General features: G+C 34.8%; 1 protein-coding gene across 2 annotated transcripts; it reads right to left on the minus strand.

Annotated features, from left to right (window-relative positions):
* On the minus strand, positions 1 to 24,964 carry LOC128227871 (uncharacterized). Of its 2 annotated transcripts, none has more exons than XM_052938898.1 (11): positions 24,860 to 24,964; positions 21,497 to 22,128; positions 20,955 to 21,078; positions 18,812 to 18,914; positions 17,526 to 17,618; positions 16,768 to 16,845; positions 14,090 to 14,219; positions 10,445 to 10,615; positions 5,077 to 5,135; positions 4,498 to 4,612; positions 1 to 2,303 (listed from the first exon to the last, which is right to left on the minus strand). In XM_052938898.1, exons 2-11 carry the CDS (start codon positions 22,110 to 22,112, stop codon positions 2,116 to 2,118), a joined length of 1,677 nt encoding a protein of 558 aa, XP_052794858.1. In that variant the 5' UTR covers positions 22,113 to 22,128; positions 24,860 to 24,964; the 3' UTR covers positions 1 to 2,115. The 2 variants fall into 2 exon arrangements, with proteins under 2 accessions (XP_052794858.1, XP_052794776.1); XM_052938816.1 differs by having other exon boundaries at positions 5,035 to 5,135.
* Positions 24,965 to 25,489: the final 525 nt, after the last annotated feature.

Consider the following 25,489-nt stretch of genomic DNA (forward strand, 5'->3'; position numbering starts at 1 on the left):
TTTCTTAAATATTTTATTTCATATTATAAATTCAAATTCATATTAAAATAAAATTCATAGATCGTCACTAAAATATCTCAATTTCAATCTTTAGTATCTACTACAAGGAACAATAAAGTCATTGTTGGTTGCACAAATTTTCATTATCATAATACAATCTGTAACAATTCAATTTTAATAAACATAATTACAAATAAAAAAATCATCACCAAATAAAATGATCAAAAACAAACAAACTATCCCCCATAATACTACAAAATGGACATGTTAGCTTTTCGCTCACAATTGTGAAAGTAATTCTGGTATCAAAGTTACAATGACTATCAATATACCTCTGTGTTTTTCTCTCCCCATCTCTTTCTCAAATGAATTATTCATATCAAATACTGGCATGAAATAAAAGAATTTCATTACTAAAAACGAAAACATAAGCTGACAATTTTCAGGCTCAATTTTCATTAAAAAAATCACAAAAGAACCTACAACAATATGGTAAGTTCCAAATCACCATAGAAACATGTGTATTCTATGATTAAAAGTGTATTTTTTACTTAAACAAATCTAAGAAAATACACAAATGACCTTGAATGAAGACTGAGCAATTTGAATACTAATTTGTGGCACTAGAGCTAGCATAATAAAACACCGTTACATTGTATATCATAGCATAGTACGATGCTAGCACCCTTTCTTATAGAAAAGCAATAAGGTTCACACATCACACCCATATCAGCACCCTTAACGTAACATCGTGCATTCTAAGAATCGTCCTTCCTTGTTACCGCCAGAAATTCAAAAAGAGAATGTCTAGAACGGAGATATGGCATGATTTACATACATTTCTGTGAAATCTACGTTATATCATTCACCGTAAAAATTGTCCATTATCGCCAAATGTTTTTCATAAATATGGTAACATCCTCCCTTACTACAAAGTTTATCATGCAGGGGTAGAATTCAATATAGAACGTAAGTGAATCTTATGGTCATACTTGATTGGCCTCATTAACTCTATTGGTTGGCTATTAATAACAAGTTATCCGATTAGCTACATCGTTATTAGATTCTAAGACCAATATTGAATACCAGCCCAAATATGAATGTGAACCGTGCTGTATCACTTTATTTGTACTACAAACAGATACCATTCCCATTCATCAGAGGTTTGATAATGGTAAATCTAAATCTCTGTGGTACACATACATGTAGCATCATCACTCTGGTGAACGAGAATGACAGATACATGTACCACGATTTACATCCAAATCTGCACGCTGCACTTATATTGTGCGATGCTCAGGAATAGTCTGCATCAGTTTCAGCAATACACAAAATATTCATCCAGCAATATGCTAGCACACTTCCTCATAATAAAGCGAGATGACACAGGCCATATCTTCATGCTGGAGGTAATGTAGTGTCCCATTTAGAATCGTCTCCAGAAACTCTATTATCCACACCCATTTGGCGGATTGTTCAGAACTTTATTAAAGTTAACAATGAGATTAACGACATTACTGTTAACTTTAAAATGTGATTTTTTATGTGCTTATATATTAAAGCTGCACTCTCACAGATTGAATGTTTTGACAACTTTTTTTTATTTTTTGTCTTGGAATGAACCATTTTTTTTTGTGAAAATCCATGGGCACCAGTTATATAAGACTCCTGACAAAAAATAGTTGGCAGATTTTTATATTTAAGTTCAAAAATTGATGTTTTGTGTATTTTTCTTAAACCGTTAGTAACGGTTTAAGCCATAAAACATTAATTTTCAGACGGAAATTTGAAAATCTACAATCTGAGTTTTTGTCAGCTATCTTATATCATTGGTTTGCAGATATTTACGCAAAAATTTGCCTATTCCAAGACAAAAAATAAAAAAGTTGTCAAACGTTCAATCTGTGAGAGTGCTGCTTTAAAACAAAACAGATACAACTTAAATAGCTGTCTCAAAACTTCTTAGAAATACTGCTGATCACATGTATATCCATTTAACTTCCAGAGCAATAAAGATTTGAAAGTTAACAACGACGGCATTAACAACATTGTTAACTTGAACAAAGTTCTGAACAATCAGACAAATGGGTGTGTATCCGTCTCATATCTAATACGCTAGCATCCTTCCTCATAGTAGAGTGAGATGGCCCGGTTCACGTCCATTTCTGCACGCTGTACATAATATCGTGCACGATTGGAATCGTCAGTCTGGGTCACCGCCAGAAACTCTATAATACACATGTCTAGGGCTTGACCGACTGATGGGTCACTGAAGTTACTGCCTGGAGTCTCAAGAGCAAATCCTGAAAGACATAAAAAAGAAAGTATTTATAAGTATTTTTATTTTATTTTATTTTAATTGTGTCATAAATGTGTAATATACAACAAAGTTATTATTATAGGAGAGTAATAAAAACAATTTTAGCAATTAGAGTTTAACATTTATAAATTGCATAGTTATAAAAGAATAACTGATTAAAAACATCATAAAAAAAATATGACAAAAATATCACAAAAGGAAGATATTAAGTTTTAATGATTTACAATTAAAATGGAACAACATTAAGATTACCGTAAGACATATTTATTTTCACAGGATAGCCAATAAAGTTGTACAACTTATTTCCAATGGGGTCCTTTAAATTATGAATTGTCAAAGGTCAAAAGATTGGCTCCATTTAATAGTTATCACAGATACAAAGAAAAAATCCAATGATGAATTGCGATGCGGTTGTCCGGTTAGCGCAGTGGTTGGCGCACTCGCTTGGTTCTCACAAAAGCGACCCCGGTTCGATTCCCGGCCTGGGCGCTTGTGAGTTTGGTTAGTGGTCACCAAGCCGGACAAGTGGGTTTTCTCCGTTTACCCCTACAACTCAAGACCACACTCACGCGCAACATCATGCCAACGAGAGTGAGTTAGTATAAGTTATCATAACTCTTTCTTCACAATCGTTATAAAATATATAATGTTTAAACTAAATTGTGTTACCTGGAGACCATATTTTGTTACCCATTTAAAGAGCATTGGTTGCTGATCACTCATAAATAATAAATTTGACCTAAACATAAAAAAAAGTTATTGTAGTATGTAATTGATTTTTTTTATTTCGTTTGCAATCAAGCGTGATATTACTTATTTTGCTATTATTTTTCAATGCCAAAAACACATCCAGAACTTGGAGCCATGATCTGAAACTCAGACACAAGATACACAAGTGAACTCACCTAGAGACTGAGAATATATTTTACCTTACATAATTCTGTTCCACCTCCACTTATATAAGTGACAGCAGACTTTTATAAAGTGTAATTTTTAAGATGTTGTAAAGAGGGCCTTATAAAAAATAATGAGAAGTCGCTTTTTTTCTTAAGGCCCCGGCTGAAGACTATTTGTGTGTAACTGACAAGTAGACTTAACAAGACAGATATAATAAGGGCAACCAGTCTCGACAAGGCTGTGGTAATGTTTGCTTGTTTTAATAAGATGACTTGCTGTGGAGAAAAAGCCTCCTATTTAAGTGTGAAGCTTTATAGGGCCTAGACACCAGATGGTCCATAAATCCATAAATCAGCAAATACAGTATTTCCTCAAAACAAGCCTAGAATTGTAAATACGCAATTACATCATTTAACATGATAAAAAACATATGTCATTGTCTCAGCTGAGTTTCCCCATTTAAAAATAGCGCATAATGGTTTCCCTGTTTATAGTGTGTATGTTTATAATGTGAAAGTCACATGATTAGAACAGATACATACACTGACTCTATTAGTATTTACATGGTAGACAAACCCAGTATATTTTGAATTTGAAAAATGCGCAAAAACTGCGAAAGATAGTCATGTGTCGTAAGCGCGATGTGATACATTAGTATATATATATAAGTAAAAGTCAATGTGTTGTACACAATGAAATCAATTTCATGCAAGTTTTTGACAATTTTCTAATTTTTTTTTCCTGCAATTGTATCATCTGGTTTCTAGTCCCTTTAAAGTCTGGTTTAATATAAGAAATAGTACAGAACACTTCAGTCCTCCTGACAATATAGTAACTTATTCAGCACATAAACCTTCGGCTTTTGTCTATTCAATGTTTGTGGGCTGATTGGCTGTCACTTTATGCAAGGAAGTCCTCAGTGGTCTGTTCTATTTGGTGGTCCATGGTGAGTAAGCTTATTTATACTCGCTCTCAGGCCTTGCCCATTCGGCGAGTGCTCTGATAAGATTCTTTGTCATTTAAGTTTTTGTGGAGCAAAGTGCACAGACATAATGTAATCCTGGTTAGAGCTATCCTGGTTTTTTAGCATGCACCAGTGTATAGCACTGTCACACAGGACCCCCATTTTACGTCCCTGTACCGGAAGAAGACTTGTATTTTATTAGTGATGCGGCTTGGAATTCAAACGTTGACCCCAGGATTGACAGTCAAGTGTGTTACCACAAGACCATGGATCCGCCACCTGTTCTATTACTTTAATAGTAATATTACACATGTACCTGAAGGATGATATGGCCCCGATGACATACTCTGATTGTCTTGGTATGATGTCTCTGTAATCTCCCAAACAGTGTCAGGGTCGTGTATGGGCGGTACACTACTGTGCCCATGGTCCTGTAAGCAGAGAACAAACCATAACTTTGACATTTGCCATGAGACTTCACTTTAAACCACCTCCACAAAAACAACTGTTACAGTACAACTTTTACTTCTGATATTTTTGGTCTATAATAAAATAATGTTCTGTCAAAATACTATGTCATCAACTATTCTGCAACTTAGTCATCTGGTTTTAACAAAAAAACAAAATTGTCAAAAATCTAAGCCAGAACAAAAGTTATAATGAAGAATACATGTAATGCACATTTTTTATATTTTTTTTATATATATTTCTATCATCAATGTAGATAACATTGAAATTCGTTTCTACCAATATCCAAGTATTTTCAACAAACTTCTTCAAAAACTTTTTTATGTTACAATTCTGCGAATTTCTCAAAAAAAACCTTTTAAAATAACACTACAATGTAGACCACCTCTGTTTCTTGCAGCCGTTTTTTCCTCACTGCCTGACGTACCTCCATGATTCTTTCATAATGGTCTTCTTCCGACACAGGTGGGCCACCAAAAGCCTCATCTTAAAAAAAGTTTTTTTCTTTAAATAAAATTTCACGGTCTTCATATATCTTTGTTGCTGCATCGGAATAATAAATAAAATAATAAACAAACTAGAGCTATCACAGAATGGGATTAATACCCCTGCATGTCCCAAGTGTCAGAATGCCAAATAATTTCTAAATGGACCAGACTCAAACTATTATCAGCAATGATTTTATAGCAAAATATACTAAGGTCAGAAGGTTGCTATGACCTTGACCTCGAAGATAGGGACACAAGTCTTGTACACAACACCTCCTCATAATTTATTATATGGTGGTCTCTTCTGCCAAATAGATTTAAAAACCCACAATATTGTATGATAAAGATATTGACCTGATGCAAACTTTAATCAGTAAGATTTATAAATAGCAAAACATTCTAATTCAAAAGTGTTCTATGACCTTGACCTCGTACTATGGTGGTCACTTAAGCCAAATAATTCAAAAACCTGAAAATGAATCAGAAAAATATGGACCAGACACAAACTATTTTCAGTAAGGCATATAGATATATTATAAAACATACCATTTACAGAAGGTTGCTGTGATCTTGACTTTTAAGGTAGGGACATAGGTATTGAAAGGCATGACAGAGCCTCATGTTATGGTGATCAGACTTCTGCCAAATGGTTCAACAATCTGACCATGAATTAGAAAGTTAGGGACCAGACAAAATCTATTATTAATGCTTATAAAACAACAGGCTTATATAGTTTGGAAGGTTGCTGTGACCTTGACCTTAAAGGTAGGGTAGTCTCGTGTGTAAAACATCCTCATGCTATGATGGTCACTTCATGCTGCCACATAATTTAAACAAAATTTCCCCCAGGGCCTTATATCGGGTGTTATGCTGACATGCAATAACACAAACAGAGCTATATATTCCAGACATGCCTTAATGCCAGGTCAGACATTCCTAATCCAGGAATGCAACACATGTCGTAAAAGAAATGCAATAAACTGTGAAACTGATCTTAAATCTGCCTGTGGGAAGGCTGTAAAGTTTGCGATCAATTCATTTATTTGGGTGATTGCAAATTAATTAGCAGTGCTTCATTCAGTTGGGGTGTTTATTGATTAAAGTGACACTCTTATTCAAAATCAATATATACACATATGTATAACAAACATCAATTTTGACTGATAAACCTTAGACTACTTCTTAAATAATGCATTTATGAAAATATTAGTTACTGCATGGTTACAAGATTGTAACCATATATTTAATAGCAGAATTCAGCGCAAAAATATTAAATGATAGGTGAAATTATGCTAATAGATTTATTGTGGTCGTAACTATAGTCTCATAAGGTAGAATTATCTTGTTTTATGCTCATTTCTTTCAAATGAAACTCGGAATCCTTAACAAGAACAATTGTTTTCAACATTTATTCATCCTTTTTAAAATATTAAAACAATAGTATTAATTGTGGTAAAGCTTATCTGTGAGTAAGAGTGCATCTTTAAGAAGTGCAAACCCTATCTTTAAATATCTGCAAACTGGGAAAACAAAAGGTTTGAAATTGATGCATTAAGCTAAAGCAAAAAATGTAGATATTATAAATTCGTTGATTGATATTCTATTTTTTTTCCCCTTTACATGAAATAAAAGTAAATCTTGTAAAAAAAATTAGCAACAGTCCATGTCCCAAAGATCGGCCAATCATCTTCAAAATGTTACAACAAAAACTTGTAGCTGTTTACTTTTACTTTATTTAAATTGTACCATCAGAGAATGAAATATTTAAACAAGAGAGCCAAGATGGCCCTTAGTATATATTGCTCACCTGATTCACAGGACAAAGGGTTCTACATTAATTGATCAGACAACATACTGCCCAAACGCTTGTCCGTATAAAAACAATAACTCTAACAATATTTAAGTTGGATTTATAAACCTTGTCTCAATGTCAGATGACATTGTTACTGTGAAGTATTTGTGAATTATAGTATAGTGCAAACAAGCCCCGCCCCTGGCAGCCATGTTCTTTATGAATAACAAAGGGGTGAATGAAATTGATACATGGTTGCCTAAGGAACATTTCTGTAAAATAATTTTGAAATCGGGTCAATCTTTTCTGAATTTTCCATAAACTTATAGTAATATCTAGCCCCGCCCCTGGCAACCATGTTTTTTTTTTATTAATCAACATGGTGTGAAGGAATTTGACAGACGGTCACCTTAAAAACACTAAGTATTGTGGAATATTTAAAAATCGGCCAATAGTTTCTAAAGAGAAGTTTTAATATAGACATAAATGGTAAAGTAGTCCAAACCCCTTAAGCGGCCATGTTTTTAAAGAATCAACATGGGGTGAAGGAATTTGACAGAGGGCCACCTTAGAAACACTACTGTGAAATTATTTTGAAATCGGGCCAATTGTTTCTGAAGAGAAGATTTTCAAAGTTTTCCATACAGACATAAATGGTAAAGCAGCTCCACCTCTGGTGGCCATTTTTTTTTTAGAATCAACATGGGGTGAAGGAATTTGATAGAGGTCACCTATAAAACATTTCTGTGAAATTATCTTAAAATCAGGCTAACAGATTCTGAGGAGAAAATTTTTCATATTGACATAAAGCAAAAAGAAGAGTCCCACACACACAAGCGGCAATGTTTTTTATGAATCAACATGGGTGACGGAATTTGATAGAGAGTCAACTTCAATAGGAGAATTTCTGTGAAATTATGTTGAAATCAGGCCAGCAGAGAAGAGGATTTTCAGTTATTTTTCATTTGGTTGCCATGGCAACCAGAGTTCTGCATGAAACCTTCACCAATAGAACATTCCTGTGAAGTTTAAGTGAAATTGTCCCAGTGGTTTAGGAGGAGTTGTTTGAAGGAAAATGTTGAAAAAAGAAAAGACAAACACACTTACACAATAGCTCACACTGAGAACACTCCAACTAGGTCCGAGATAAAATGACTCCTAATGATATACTTAAAAGTAATTATAATTACCCCAAACAATGTGGAAAGTTTAAATGTTAATGCCAAAGTCATAAAAAGTCAGAAATTGCTTGTCAAGTTTGAACATGATAAACCTATTAAATTACCATCATTCATATCTTTTTTCAACACTTGATACATAAAAATTGTACATGTTACAATTAAGGGTACTTGTTTTTAACAGCTAATTCTCTTTACCTGTATATTTTATGCTTAATGTTCTAAAATTATAGGTTTTATTTTGATTGAGCTTGAATAATTATCAATATATTGCAATATGTTACATTACATTGTGGTATGTTTCAATATATTGCAATATGTTACATTACATTGTGGTATGTTTCAAAATATTGCAATATGTTACATTACATTGTGGTATGTTTCAACATATTGCAATATGTTACATTGCATTGTGGTATGTTTCAACATATTGCAATATGTTACATTACATTGTGGTATGTTTCAACATATTGCAATATGTTACATTACATTGTGGTATGTTTCAACATATTGCAATATGTTACATTACATTGTGGTATGTTTCAACATATTGCAATATGTTACATTACATTGTGGTATGTTTCAACATATTGCAATATGTTACATTACATTGTGGTATGTTTCAACATATTGCAATATGTTACATTACATTGTGGTATGTTTCAACATATTGCAATATGTTACATTACATTAAGGTATGTTTCAAGATATTGCAATATGTTACATTACATTGTGGTATGTTTCAAGATATTGCAATATGTTACATTACATTGTGGTATGTTTCAATATATTGCAATATGTTACATTACATTGTGGTATGTTTCAATATATTGCAATATGTTACATTACATTGTGGTATGTTTCAATATATTGCAATATGTTACATTACATTGTGGTATGTTTCAATATATTGCAATATGTTACATTACATTGTGGTATGTTTCAATATATTGCAATATGTTACATTACATTGTGGTATGTTTCAATATATTGCAATATGTTACATTACATTGTGGTATGTTTCAATATATTGCAATATGTTACATTACATTGTGGTATGTTTCAATATATTGCAATATGTTACATTACATTATGGTATGTTTCAACATTATAAGTTACGGGGATAGTAGGTATAATAACCTGATATGGGATATACGTGGCAAAGGAAACCATATTGGATGAGAGCGAAGCTCGAACCTGAATATGGTTTCCTGCGCCCCGTATATCCCATATAGGGTCACCTACTATAACCCCTTAACATATATATCACGTCAACAACCTGTTTACATGTTTCATTTATTCATCGGAATCGGAAAATAGACGCCATTTTGGTACGATATAAATGTGGTGATCCAATATGGAAAAAAATGGGGTCACGGCGTGACCAGTCCTGGACCAATGGCATTGCGTCATATATGTTTGAGGCATGATATATTGCAATATGGGCTCTTTATATTGCAATACTGTGAAATCATTAATGTTCGTGGGCATGAAATTTCGTGGTTTGCCGAAAAAAAAAACAATTTCGTGGGTACTTGAATTCGTGGATTTTCATTTTTTTTAAAAAATAATGAAATCGAAGATGCGATCGTCCTAGATCGTCTGCATAATATCCACGCGCTGGCCCGTGATTTCTGTCTTCTATGTCACTCGGTTTATGACACTCGCCAATGTGGTACGACATGCCAATTAGTGCATATAACCATGTCACTTATCGATTTAATTGGGAATAAAGGTAATAAAAGAAGATGTACCCTGATCATAAATAAAGATAGGGGAAGCCATTGAATGCCAATTAAGAATTTTGCAAACTGTGAAAACACCGAAACGTTGCGTATATTGTCACGTTCGGTGCTTAGTAACCTTCGATGTACTAGTGATCGATTAATTATTTCATTAAATAAAAAAAATCGAGTATGGACACTCATCACGCACATCTTGTAAACTTGGAGATTTTCATTAACAGCGCACGTTTAAACACGTGCTTATAACTGTCATTTGGTTCATAAAACACATTTAATTGATTTGGTTCATTATTTGTTAAAGGCAGTTATTATATATTAACAGAATAATGATCGTAAGTTATACAGTGAGACAGGTGTTAACACTGTATACTGCGACCTCTGTAAATAATATACTAGAGTATGTACGTAACAAGGCAATTAAAAAAGTGAATAAAGGGTTTATATTTCGTGGGATCTTGAATTCGTGGATCACCCAACCCACGAAAACCACGAACATTAATGCCCCACGAACATTAATGATTTCACAGTATATAATTACTGGTTTTAGCATAATTTGTTAAAGCTCTGATTAGAACTCTAACTTTATACTCACTCCTGTAACGTGTGGAAGTAATTTGCTCTGGTTCTATTTCTGCCCACTCTGCTGCATCATAAGTAACTTCCCCTATTTCATCATCAGGAATTGCTTCCCCTACTTCATCCTCGAGAGTTACTTCCCCTATCTCATTATCAAAAGTTGCTTCCCCTACTTCATCACTGGTTTCTGAAGAATAAAACATGAACATGTCAATTGTCTTAAGACGTTATTACTACATCTAAGTAAAAAGGTAAGCTTACTAATTCATGATAGGGCATGTAACAGAGTTAAAATTAATTATAATTTCATTGCATATTTTACACTTCGGCCTTAAAGAAACAAAACATTTGATTCAGATAACTTGACCCTATCGACAAATTAGGTGTGGACCCTGTTGCTTTTGTAGTCAGTGGGTAAAAAATTTTTTTTATTTTTTTAAAGTGACACTATCATTCAAAATCAATGCATACAGATTTTTACAAAAATACATTTTAAGTAATAAACCTTTAACTTCTTACTAAATAATGCATTTATGGAAAATATTTATTACTGATAACAAAGCCCTAACAGTGTTTTAATAGCTGGAAACGCAAAAATATTAAATGATTGGTCATCAATGCTAAAAGGTTAACTGTGATCTACTACCCCCACATTTATTCACCCGATTAAGTATTAATTGAAACAATTGTATTAACTGTGATAAATCTTTTTTGGGAGTAATTAAGAGTGCAGCTTATAGTGTGAGATTCAATATAATGTAGTATAAAACCTTTCATGCAAGGATATACAGAAAATTACTTTAACACAATGATGACAATAGCGTTATTACATAAAGTCTAATAGAAAAAACAAAACATAAAAAGCCTAAATTTATAACCTATATCATAGAAAACTAAAAAGGGTGGTCCATTTAACACCGTGGTTAGAGCACTCGCTTCTCACCAAGGCAACCTGGGTCCATGCGAGTTTGTTAGTGGTCACGAAGCCGGACAAGTGGGTTTTCTCCGGTTTCCCCCACAACACAAGACCACACTCTCGCGCAACATCGTGCCAACGAGAGTGACTTAGTATAAGCTATCATAGCTTTCTTCACAATCGTTGTAAAATATATAATTTTTAAACTAAAAATAAAAAAAAGTCTACATTTCATAACCTATATCATATAGGTTGTCATATAAATTTAGTGACTAAAGATCATATATTGCAGTTTTTCATATTTCTGTGGGAATTTTTTTTTATGGCTAAAAGAGTTATAAACGCTAAAAGCAAAATTAAATTTTTGGCAGTTTTCCAAACAAATGAGATCTGTTCTATTAAAAGTTATCTTATAATGACTGAATTGAAGGAATTGATACTCAATTCAGCTGATTCTGAGACAAAACGTATGTCAAAACTGTCAATATGTGAGAGTGCAGCTTTTAAAAGCTTCATAAATAGAATTATATGAATTTTACCAAAGAAAGACACAATCTTGTTCTGCATGGTTGAAGCCATTGTGGCAAATTCGCAAAAATGGTGATCATTTTTCAAAATTGGCATTTTTTTGGGTGACAAAGATTTTTACATAATATTTTGTATCCAGGAAAGACTCAAGAGTGATTTATATCAGCTTTTTCATAATCAAGGTATCTGAAAGTTAGTATGAATTATATATAAACCTAATTTTGCTATTTTTCAGCATCTGTGCGCTCAGTCATATAATGGTTTTTGGGAATCAAAATTGCTATCTCTAAAAAGCATTTCTGTACCGTCACAATTAACAAGAAACTCTTCCCGAAACTGATCAAGTTTATGTTGTTTTCACTTCCTTCTCCTCTCTGAGATTTTTTTCCGGACAAAATCGGTGGAAGAAAAAAAAAGAGAAATCCCTGGTCTTAGCATCATAAATCACAAAGCCACAGTGAGTAGGAGGTGGGATGCTAGACGATTTATGGTGATTTTAATGTCTTAAACGATATAAAATCCTGTTGTTGTTTGGAAAATAATCCTTTCCTGATAAGGTTTTTACTAAGACAATGAAATCACTATTTTAAGAATTTTGAATACAACCTTGAACAAAGCAATCTTGAAAATTCGGCCCAGCAATTACTTTGCATCCCATACATCAAAAATTTAATCCCTAGTTTAGAAACGTTTTAAAAGCCTGTTCCTTACCTAGAAATGAGACAGCAGACTGAAAGAAATTGAATTGGACTGAAATACAAATGAGCCAGCCTCTGAGAAAGCCTGTGATTATTAAGTGCTATTAATATTAACCCAACTCCACTTATTTTATTGAAGTACAGGGCCCAGATCTTTAAGGTCACTGGTCAAATATACACAATAAGCAGTTTGTCTGACTTTTGTTAAAGTTAACAACATGATTAACAACATCGTTGTTAACTTTTAAACTTGAAATAGTTGATAATGTGCTCATATATTTGAATATAGATAGTTCATCTGAATCAGCTGTCTTAAAATCTTGTTAGAAATACAGAAGATCAAAGGGGTGTCCAGTAAACTTCGCAGAGCAGTAAAGATTTTAAAGTTAACAATGATGAAATTAACAACAAAAGAAGAATACCCCAAACTAACACAGCTACGTTTATCAAATCCAGTCGATACTCTAAAGCATGTATTTATTTTCTCTGGTCTTAAAGCAACTGTGCACCAGATGATCAATTTGCAAGAAAAAACGAAAACTGTCGAAAACTGTCATAAACTTGGCATTAATGTGTACAATGCTTTGAAACTTACTAACTGAAGTACCACATAGTTTACATTTTATTTCAATTTAGCAGTTATTTTGTATTTTTCCATTACCGGTAAAAAAGATTACTGGATATGTCTACCTAGTATAATTCATTCCTTATGTGTGATTGGCTAGTCGGTGTTATCATGTGATATTACCGAGTTAGTTATATAGCTTAATTATGTCACCCGTTTAAAGTAAGCCATCGTAGCACAGTGGATACAATGCTGGACGGCAATTTTGGCGACACGGGTCGAACCCGGTCTCCGACACAATTTTTTTTTTACATTTTGGTACTATTTTTTACAATTATGATATCAAAGCGTAACACATTCTAATGAATAATTCTCATGAGATTCGTTTCAGAAAAAAACTTTTTTTGGTGCCAATCTGGAGTACAGTCCCTTTAAAGGAGCAAAACCAACACTTAATAAACACTGGATAGGTGCATTTTAATGCATTACATTGTATTATGATTAATTCAACTCAATTGACTTTAATGATCAAAACAAACAAAGCATACAATTTGTGTACACCTAAAAAAATAGCGATATTTTGACGCTTTTTTGAACTGAGGAATTTGTGGCCAGTTTGCTATTACTTGAAAACTCCATTTATTATAATGGCTAATATTTTTTAACTGAACACAAATCATATGCTTTTTTTGCTTTGATAAAAAAAAAGGTCATTTTATATCTGATTAGAAAAGAAATAAAACAAAATTACAAATATCAGTAACTTTTTCTATAATTGTTTTCCAGTCAATTATTTTTATATATTCGTAATAAGCAAGCAAGGCAGGGGCTTTTCAAATGAAACCAAATTCATCTGGAATCACAAAGCATGAAAATTCAACATTATATATGTAACCTGTGGCTTAATAAAATAAAAACCCTTTTTTGTACTTGAATTAACTAAAATGAAACTACCTTTTCCTGACCACTTTCTGGGTTTGGAAAAAGAGGGCGTTAAACTCCTTCTAGAAGTTTTGGTTGCCATAGTAGCTGCTGCTGTAGCAACTGGTTGAGTCCTAAGTTTCTTCATCAGTTCTTTGTTCGCCTGAAATTTGAGAATAAAAATATAATTCATGACTTTATGTTTACCAACTGCATCGAAACAATTGACACAAGGGCTCTTGTGGAAGCTAGTAACGAGGTAGGTGTCCACATCTCACCCAAAAGCTGATGGATTCTCATCAGGTGCCTCTTTATTTTAGCCCCATTCTCTTAGCCTCCCAAATGGACAATAATACTGGGGCCAGTGTTTCATAAAGGGTCATATTTAGTTCAATAATCTTAATGCAATCTGTATAAAGGTAAAAAAAAGCAAATAAAATTTCTTTAGTCCTCAACTTCAGTGTGTGTATACCACGTAATAAATTGTGTCATAAATGCTACGTCAGAAGGCAATATTTTGCTTAAAATAAAGACTTTAAACAAAGATATCTTCACAATTTTTCCAAGGTTTTAAATGAAACATAGTGCAGTCTACGCCGCTTACGCGGCCCCGCCTTCGGTCTTTTACCAGAGGTTGATTGAGAGTTCAGTTTCTTAAAACACTTACACTTCGACAAACCTTTTCACAATACGGCCGTCTGACGGAGCACTGTCAAAACGTTATTATGGAAACAGGTTTGTCGAAGTGTTTGAGGAAATTAATCACCTTATCAAACTTCGGTAATAAAACGAAGGCGGGGCTCCTTAAGCAGCATAGACTGCCCTTTGTTTTATTTGAAATGGTGTAGTAAAAGAAAAGTTATCTTTGATTTAAGTCTTTATTTTAAGCAAAATGTTGCCTTCTGACATAACAATTATATGACATAATTTATCACTAGGTATACACACTCTGAACTTGTTATTCATCTTTAATACAGGCTAAATTTTAATTTACTCATTAAATTTTATCGATCTGTACTGAGACCAAGCCCCATTTTCTCGAAACATCTTAAGTCTCTTATAACAGTATCATGCTAAGCACACTATTTTTCGTTGGTATAAAAAGTGTATTATTCTCTCTTAAAAGAGTTTTGAGATAAATAAGATAAACTATGTTTTGTTTTTTAATATCATATTTTAGGCACTCGGGTTCAATCATATGTCATTAATGGATTGTAATTCAGCGATAAATACTATGTATTATAATACTCTGAAAATTGCAGGAGTTATATCTGATATGTTTTATATATTGTATGTGAAATTTCTATATTCTATATGCAATGATATTTGAATTATTAAAAAAATCCACGTAATTATTACTTTTACACTTGTAATTACATTTTCCAGATTTTGAAAATGCTTCAAATATGATTGGTAAAAGTACTACGAAACTGGACAGACTTGAATCGTTGCTATGAAGTACATATTGAGCAACAATGACCTCCAAGTGTGACCATGACCTTCGAAATGAGAGCAAAAACTTCAAGTGCATTACACCTTCAAATGAATTATGTTATTGTTACTTGAAAGCTCAGCACTCAAAGATTTACTGTTTTGACAACATTTTTTTTTCTTGATATGAGCAAATTTCTACGTAAATATCTGCAAACCAGTGATATAAGACTGCTGACAAAAGATCAGATCACAGATGTTCATATTTCCGTTCCAAAATTAATGTTTAATGGCTAAAAGCGTTACTAACGGTTGAAGTAAAATGCACAAAACATCAATTTTTGTACTTAAATATGAAAGTCTGTGGTCCTATTTTTTGTCTACAGACCATCTTATATCACTGGTTTTCATGCATTTTCGCATAAATTGGCTTGTTCGAAGACAAAAAATACAGAAGTTGACATAACAGTCAATCTGTGAGAGTGCAGCTTGGAGTCACATTTCATGTCCATTTTGTGAAGTTTCATTGTATTCCTATCAATAATCACAAAGCTATGGCCCCGACAAGGGGTTGAGGGACGGGCAGACAGTGTCTTTACTATTCCTATCTCTTCCGATGCATAAAAAATAAAATAACATTGTCGTCTGACACAAGGTAAGAAAATAAGGGGCGATGGGTTGTATGTTTTTTTCACAACACAACTGGCCAATCCATGGACATCGGCCCCAGTGAGAATATCAATCCAGTAACATAAATAGAGACTTAATGCACTAACAAAAGGGACTCTCGTCAGAGTAACCCTGGTTCTTTTTTTAGGCGCCAGTGTATTAGCACTGACACAAGGTTTCCCGGTTTACCGTCAATCCTACTTGATAATTAGTATTAATAGTAATTAAGTGTTGGATCAAACCTTCCACCTCTGGCTTGACAGTCAAGTGTTTTACCACTAGACTACGAATCCACCACAAAATAAAAAGAAAAGGTTATTAGTATCTTACGTGGCCGAGAGTGTAAGATAGGTTCATCCCAACCCGAACGAAGGGTGTTTTGCAGAAACAAGGTTTATCGAGTTTCCCCAGAACACCCTCGGCAATGGTTGTGATGAACCTGTCTTACACGATCAGTTATGCTAGATGCTTTTTCTCCCACCTCAGTTAACCAAAATAAAGTAATTATGTATTTAATCGCTGGAACTCTTTTGTGCAAGAAAAGAATTTCTAGCAAGGTCAATTTTTTTTATCTAATCTTATAGGAGTCGGAAAAAAATCACTATTCTTACCTTGAACTTGATGATGTATTCTATCATCGCTCTCCTGTTGTCATACACAACATACTCGTTGTAATCCTTAGGACAGCCCTTTGAAATAAAAAAACGTTAATTAAATTTACATTACCAGTAGGTTTTAATACAAGCCTCAAAATGAATTGGCCATAAAATATATATATACAGTTCAACCCTGTTAGCTCGAATTGCTTGGCTCGAACTCCTTGTTGGTTGAAACTAAATTTGAAGGAAAGTTTATTTAAACTCAAAGCAAGAATTTAACCGCTTGGGTCGAATTTTCTGAGGCTTGAGGGTGTTTTGTAGGTCCCTCAGAGTTCCAGCCAACAGGGTTTGACTTTATCTTTTAAAGGACTTGAACTTTAAAAAAAAAAATCTTACAAAATACTTAACTTTCTATGAAAACTTTGCAAAGTCTTACAAAATAAGCTTCTTTTTTTTTATAAATCATGTGTATTGCTGTAATAAAATATTTTTTGCTTGTCTGTTCAGCTTTTACCATTTTTATTTTACACCATAAAACAAGATGGCTACAGAGCACTGGACTTTCACCGGGATTATATGATTTTGAGATGTTAATAGAGATTTATCAGTGTAATAAAAAACGATTATAGACTGTTTTAAACAGTGAAAATATCGCCTTGATATTTTTCACTGCTTTAAAAATCTTACAAATTTTCACTTTTTAACATTAAATGATAGCATGCACATTGGGCACTTGGCATGATATATTTGATACTAAGTATTATACTTACCGCCACGGAGTCATACTTCTTTAATCCATGTGTGATTGTTTCTTTTTCTGGTTCCCGCCTTAATTCTTTATCATCCTTAAACTTTGGGTAAACCTAGAAAAATAAAAGAAGTGTTTAAAAGACTCAAATGATCAAGGCCTTTTGTTACTGAGCAGAAATAAAATGACATAATTTAAAGAACTCACACACAGATTGTATGGTCACAGAAAAGGCTTTCTTATTAAATTGTTTAAATTGAGTTGGCTGACTGTTTTAAACTTATATATTTTTACAAAGATTGTGTTACTACAAGTTTTTACAACATTATATTAATCAATCTTGTTGGCATGAATCGTTATGCGAAAGTGTGGTCTTGTGTTATGGGGGAAACGGGAGTACCTTGAGGATTTAAACCCACTTTCCTGCTTCGTAACCAGAAACCAAACACATGTGCACCCAGGCCGGAAACTAAACCCGGGTCACCTTGGTGAGAAACGAGTATGCAAACCACTGCTCTAACCAGAAAACCTGACCTGGCAGATACTTGTTTGAATATATACCATAATTTTGTAAATCCATAAGCCTTAAACGATTTAATTTTCAATGGCATTGTACAATCATTCTATTTGGCAAAACAGTATTTTCTGTCTAATTTTGAAATAAGCACTCTTAGCATTAGTACCAGTAATGCTTTTAGCTATCAAGTGCAACCTTTTTTTAAGCATTACTATGATACTATATCCTGAATGTAAAATATGATATTTGAGCATAGCAAACATGATCATCTTTCACATTGATTGGGAAACTTTTCTTTGATAAAGGGAAATAACTAATACATAATAAATAGACATCAAAGAGATGAGTTGTGGATATGTTTCATATATAATATATGTACTTGCAAAATAGGGTTTTTCTTCAGTCAATCAAGGGACATAACACCAACATTATTAAAACCAGAGTTATGGGCCTTGCTGTTCATGTGAATAATGTCGCTGGTAAGTTTCATCATGAGTTCTTGAACTGTTTATTGCCGCAGCTATGGCTTTTTGCATGACAACGCCGCTGAAGACAGTGAAGATTTCACAATACCTAACTTTTTTTCTTTGAAAAACAGAAAAGCTTTATACTGGAAAGTGAAAGAAATGTCCACTTTCAAAGCCTTTTTTCCTTTAAAGAGGCATTACTCAAAAAATACTTTTTGGAATTTCTCCACATATGCATATTGTTTAGTGTAAAAATGTGTACTTAAACAATGAAAATTATTTTTCAACAATGAGGCAAATTTTTCTTTGAAAAAAATAGACTACCTTGATATCACCCAGAATAACTCGACACTTGAGAATGTACGCCTCATCTGGGTTTGGCCTGCCTGGGTCGTCTGCATAATGTACGCACTTTAGAGGCGTGTCACTGAAATGGGAGAGAAGTGTTTTTTTGTGGGAAAATACTAAAAAGCATTTAGAAGCATGTAGGAGTCCTGAGTAAATCTAAGGCCATGTTTATAAAAAGCTTATTAAGGTGTTACCAATTTCCCACATTTTAAGGTGTAGTTAAGCAGGTAGGTAGTATTTTTTTATTTCTTTTTTCCTTTCTTACCCCTTAAAAGAACAGACGAAAATATGACCAAAAAGAGATACTCAAAAAACCTTTAGGTTACAGGCTCTCAGGAAATCTTACGAGAAGGTTGAGTTACATCAACAAACTGTTTTTTTCTGGCTTTGCAATTCAAAATCTGGCCAAAAATGAATGACCTAAGAAGTCCATCATACCCCCCTGAGGTAGATGCGCTTGCCGAAGTAGCCCATCCTATCACTCTGAATTAGATGCCATTGCGGAAGTAGCCCATCCAACCCACCTGAGGTTGATGCCCTTGCCAAAGTAGCCCATCCTACCGACCTGAGGTAGATGCCCCTTGCTGAAATAGCCCATCCTACCCAAGTGAAGTAGATCATCTTGCCAAAGGAGCCCATCCAACCCACCTGAAGTAGATTCCCTTGCTGAAGTAGCCCATCCTACCCACCTGTAGTAGATGCCCTTGCCAAAGGAGCCCATCCAACCCACATGAAGTAGATTCCCTTGCTGAAGTAGCCCATCTAACCCACCTTAAGTAGAAACCCTTGCCAAAGTAGCCCATCCAACCCACCTGAAGTAGATTCCCTTGCTGAAGTAGCCTATCCTACCCACCTGAGAAAGATTCCCTTGCCGAAGTAGCCCATCCTACCAACCTGAAGTAAATTCCCTTGCCAAAGGAGCCCATCATACCCACCTGAAGTAAACGTCCTAGCTGAAGTAGCCCATCCTACCCACCTGAAGTAGATGCCCTTGCCAAAGTATCCCATCCTAGCCACCTGAAGTAACTTCCCTTGCCAAATGAGCCAATCCTACCCACCTGAAGAAGATTCCCTTGCCGAAGTAGCCCATCCTATCCACCTGAAGTAGATGCCCTTGCTAAAGTAGCCCATCCGACCCACCTGAAGTAGATGCTATAGCCGAAGTAGACTATTCTACCCACCTGAAGTAGATGACATTGCTGAAGTAGCCCATCCTACCCACCTGAAATAGAATTCTTTGCTGAAGTAGACCATCTTACCCACCTGAAGTAGATGCCCTTGCCGAAGTAGACCATCCTAACCACCTGAAGTAGATGCCCTTGCCGAAGTAGACCATCCTACCCACCTGAAATAAAATTCTTTGCTGAAGTAGACCATCTTACCCACCTGAAGTAGATGCCCTTGCCGAAGTAGACCATCCTACCCACCTGAAATAGAATTCTTTGCTGAAGTAGACCATCCTTCCCACCTGAAGTAGATGCCATTGCCTAAGTAGACCATCCTACCCGCCAGAAGTAGATGCCAATGTTGAGGTAGACCATCCTTCCCACCTGAAGTAGATGCCCTTGCTGAAGTAGACCATCCTACCCACCTGAAGTATATTCCCTTGCTGAAGTAGACCATCCTACCCACCTGAAGTAGATGCCCTTGCTGAAGTAGACCATCCTACCCACCTGAAGTAGATGCCCTTGCTGAAGTAGACCATCCTACCCACCTGAAGTAGATTCCCTTGCTGAAGTAGACCATCCTACCCACCTGAAGTAGATGCCCTTGCTGAAGTAGACCATCCTACCCACCTGAAGTAGATGCCCTTGCTGAAGTAGACCATCCTACCCACCTGAAGTAGATGCCAATGTCGAGGTAGACCATCCTACCCACCTGAAGTAGATGCCCTTGCTGATGTAGACCATCCTACCCACCTGAGTTAGATGCCATTGCCGAAGTAGACCATCCAACCCGCCTGAAGTGGATTCAAATGCAGAGGTAGACCATCAGACCCACCTGAAGTAGACTCCCTTGCCGAAGTAGCCTATCCTACCCACCTGAAGAAGATTCCCTTGCCGAAGTAGCCTACCCAACTGAAGTAAATTCTCTTCAAGAAGTAGCCCATCAGACCCACCTGAAGTAGATTCCCTTCCCGAAGTAGCCCATCCGACTGAGTCTCTGGTCCAGGCCTTCTTCACACAGTTGTACCTTCTCCACTCCTGTCCCATGGTACAGATACTGGACATTCACATCATAATCTGCAGTGGAAGGAGTTGAAATGTACATACTCAGGCATGTATAAATATTAAGAAATATAATATTTTACTTATGCATACTTCTTACAGACATTACAATAAGATTTAGCTTTTACCAGACCTAATACTAGAACCATACATGCCATATACTCATTTTCCATCATTTTTGTTCTTTGTCTATATAGTAGGAATCTTTTCTAAACCAGCACCATATTTCCATAATGGTGCATCAAATCTACAAGTTGAGTGTTTAGCTAGCCAGGGTGACAATATTATGATATCAGTTGGCACCTTCTTTAAATATCAAGGAATTTCAATTAAGGACAGCTACATTGTAAGTGTTTTTGTGCATACTATTTACATAAATTAACATCAGTGTCAAAGAACTAATCTTAGAGGTTTAAAAGAATATTGATTTTACCATCTGTACTATGAATTTTTAAGTCTTCTATTTCATCTTTGAACTTCTTCAATAATCTAGTGTTCTGTAACCTCTCGATTCCTGTAACCTCAATCCCTACATCAGCAAAGTCTTGATCGACCACATCGTACTCCTTGTCACCTTTCCTCAAGGGAAACAATTTGTAATGTTCCTTTTTATGCATGTCCCTACACCAATTTTCTGGCAAACCATTGGCGCCAATTTCAGGAACTATTTCTGATGTTCTCATCAAAATATCAGTATCTATATCACTAGTACTTCCGTCCTTAACTTTAGAAGAATTGGCGCCAATACTAAGTGATCCATTAATTTCCTCGATTAGATCTTCACTATCAAAACTTCCTTGTCTTAAGCCATCCTTTCCAGAGTAGGTAAAGTCCTTCGGCAAAATTCCTCGTGTTTGGAGATCTGCTATTTCCTCCGCCATATCTTCATCATCATAACCTCCGCTTGAAGACTTTCCTCCTTCATATGCACCTCCGCTTTTGCAGTTTCCACTAGCTTGTTCATGGTCCTGAGTCTCGTCTTGCACCTTGACCACTCTCCTGCGACCTCTCTGTCTTGGTTTTGGACGTGTACAATCTTCAGCCATCATGGTCTCCAGTAGAAATCTGAAGAAACAATGGTAAAAAAGTAACATTTTTTAATAATGCTTCAAAGGGATTCATGGTTTGTCAGGACTGACAATAAAAACAAGAGCTGTTGTAGGCCAGTGCGCTCAAAAGGCCATTCTTTGTATTTAGGTTCATATGGCGTTATGTGACCTAATTGTTCACAATGATAAAACATCATAAAACAATCAAATGATAGCTTCAATTTTTTATCAAAAACCATTTAAAATGTGACAGAAAATTATCAAGATATTGTTACAAACTTTATTAACACACTTGCTATTGAATTTTTTATATATTTTAGTCTACGAATTAAACAATTATGTATTCAAATGACAATCAGGTATTTGCTGTTTGGTGATTATTCATTTATAAGATTAAGTAAATAATGCAATGTCAACCAAGATTACAAAATATTGTTGCCAACAAAAAATCTGTGAGCAAGCGCCTTTAATTTTTTTAAAAAGCCCGAATACATTACCAAGCCCAAATACATATAATAACGAAACCCAGATATGTCACAACATATCGGTTGATTATATGGATTGATTGGCTCATGCAGGTTTGGGCTTATATCAATCACTGTTTGATAAAAAATTCTTTAAAACTGAACAGAAACTTAAGAAAGTACTTCTTTAAGAAGATAAAAAAGCCCCGATTAAGGGTAAATTTGACAAAACCATAAAAATAACCATATAATACTCCTATATAATGCCCAAAGCTTCTAAGTTTGAGTAGTTCATGAAGTTGTAGAGATCAGATGCACCGTTACATCAGTGTGTAAGCAATTTTTGCTAAATATATGCACTCAGGTTTTCTCTTCTTTGGAAATGTACTTGATATATACATGCATTTGATTTTTCATGTTTTTGGGCATTTTTGTTTGTAAATTGATTTCACACTTTTTTACTTCCAGTATTAACTCACTAGAATTCAAATATATTTTGGCTATTAACACTGTCATTTTTTAGATAAACCATATTTACATGTTCACACCACGGATCAGACAATTGTGAACTCTACCGCCTGTAGTTAAAATCTACCGCTTTTGAATCTGATATTGAATTACTGTCACTCAGTCCACTGTCCTTCGATTTAAAACACTAAAAATCTTATTAACTGTTTTCATCCTGGAGTTTAGCACTTTGCCTAAAATTTAAAGAAGCCAAATTTATTTAGACGCTATTATCCTATTGCTGAACATCAATAGAATCAATGTGGTTTTAAATCTGTTCTTAAAAATGTTTGTTCTTGTGCACCCTATATAAAACACATTTGCTGAGACATAATCTATTTTATGGATGAGTTTGTAAACTTGAACTAGATCTGCTCTTTTTCTTCAATACTCCAGATTTGAAAGTCCCTAGCTATCACTTATTTCATTCAATGTAAATGTACATATTTAGCTTACGCCTTCTTTGTACATTTGCAATTGCTGTTTGGTCCTTCTTATATTTTGGAGGCCATAAAAGTGAAGCATGGTTTTTATTAGAGCCATTGTCTTGTACAGCATGAGGAACATTTCCTTTGATAGATGAGTAAAAAACTTATATAATGAGGCCCAGATTTCTAGAGGTTCATAACTATGTAGGTACATGTATACATATAGGCTACCTGCTCCAACAAAGGACAGAAGCAAACTATTTTTTATTTCTTCCAAGCCTGTACTACATGTATATACTATATACATTGTATACGGTGAAACATCGACTACATGTACATCGTTTACACAACTTTTAATTTTCAAAAAGATTACAGATATAAACGAAAGTGAGCTCCAATACTACACATTCAGGTGGGGTATCCATTGGTTCAGTGCAGTCTAAAGTGTTCACATCAAGACATCATGGAGCCAACAACAGTTCAGGTAACCACTTCAGCAAGAAAACCAATTTGGTAATAGGTCAGCAACCCTCCCAGTGCCAGTTCTGTGCCACAAACCATTTTGGTTTCAATAACCATTCACATGTACATGTACCTTGTACCAAGCCCTCTCCTTGTTCACTTCCCATACATACCATTGGACAATGAAGTACCAATATAAGTTATCAGCCGATACAACCAGGAAGTGTTCTATAGCTACCCGTTTAACTCACTGTTAACCACATGTGGGGCCTACGCTTTAAGCTAATAGAACTGTGTCAACCATTTAGGGGAAACATTACCGACTATTGGGTGTTACAAACAACCTGCTCAGAGAATACATTAGATTCCAAAGAAATTTGTTTGTAAATTTTATACAGTTCAGGAACAAACCGAACTAGTCCATTTATAAAAAAAATCAGTCGCTTTAGAGTCTTTGATGATTTTTGTTTTGGCAAAGCTATTTGTTGTAAAGGGAACATAATGAATTTCGGAATGTTAAGAAAGTTCCCTCAATGCATTAATATGGGCCCCATTAACCTTAATGCATTAATATGGGCCCCATTAATATTGTGGCTAACACGGACCCTGTCACTAGATATGGCGCAAACCTCCCTCACATCAAAGGCTTGCTTGTAACATTAGAATATAAAGGCTATGAAAACATCTAGAATATATTTCTGTCGCGTGACCTGCTCTCACTAAACAGCAAAAAAATTAATGACCAAATATACAATTTTGAAATAAACTTATTAAGTTCAGTTTCAAGTAATCAAGATTGATTTCTTCAAATGGTTCAGAAATACATAAAAGTGAATTGGCTACAACAATTTGTTTCAATTAGAAAAGAAAATATTGCAGTAGTTACATAATCTTGTCGTGTCAAATCAACGAAATATACTGGTCTGGAAATGATACACCCCAGGAAATGTTTTCCACTAATCAGCGCCAAAGTGAAAGTAGGAATTTCCAGCCAGTTATCCCCCTTTTCCCGCAAATGTGTCAAGCGGTTAAACACAACCATTATAATGGCATGTCGTTGAAGACAACGGTTTCGTCCCTTTAAGCTTACCGCCCAATCTGAGTCTACGTTTTTATTTTAATGTAAAATTTATCTGATATTGCATATCCGTTTTGTGTGAACAAATTTCTGTTACCGGGGAGTTGTATAGATACTAATTAAACATAAAATAATGTAATGGACATTAATTACTGAAATAAAATGGCATTGAATTATATGTACGAGTGTCCGTCACAGCCGTATGGATTCTTGCTCTAAGGCCAAAAAAAAAATGTGTGGTTCGGGTCACCCGACCCTACCTGGAAAATATCGCCGACCCTACTGGGGTTTTTTGGTGCGACTTGCGAAAAAAACAACACTCCAGAACGTCGGGAGTTTAAGCTCATAACACCCAAGTTGAGTTTCGAAGATGCAGAGATAATGTTTTTGTTCGAGCCGGGATCTGTATCCGAGATTGACATGTCAAGATCCGACAAG

This window comes from Mya arenaria, chromosome 1 (assembly GCF_026914265.1).
Source record: "Mya arenaria isolate MELC-2E11 chromosome 1, ASM2691426v1".
NCBI classification, from domain to species: Eukaryota; Metazoa; Mollusca; class Bivalvia; order Myida; family Myidae; genus Mya; species Mya arenaria.

What these genes read in the sequence shown, in the direction of transcription:
- LOC128227871 (XM_052938816.1), bottom strand. Translation starts at nt 22,112, where the DNA reads ATGATGGCTGAAGATTGTACACGTCCAAAACCAAGACAGAGAGGTCGC. An exon ending in AAAAATTCATAGTACAGATG is followed by an intron (nt 21,079 to 21,496) that starts GTAAAATCAATA and finishes CTTCCACTGCAG; the next exon opens with ATTATGATGTGAATGTCCAG. An exon ending in GGGAAGGGAATCTACTTCAG is followed by an intron (nt 18,915 to 20,954) that starts GTGGGTCTGATG and finishes CTCCCATTTCAG; the next exon opens with TGACACGCCTCTAAAGTGCG.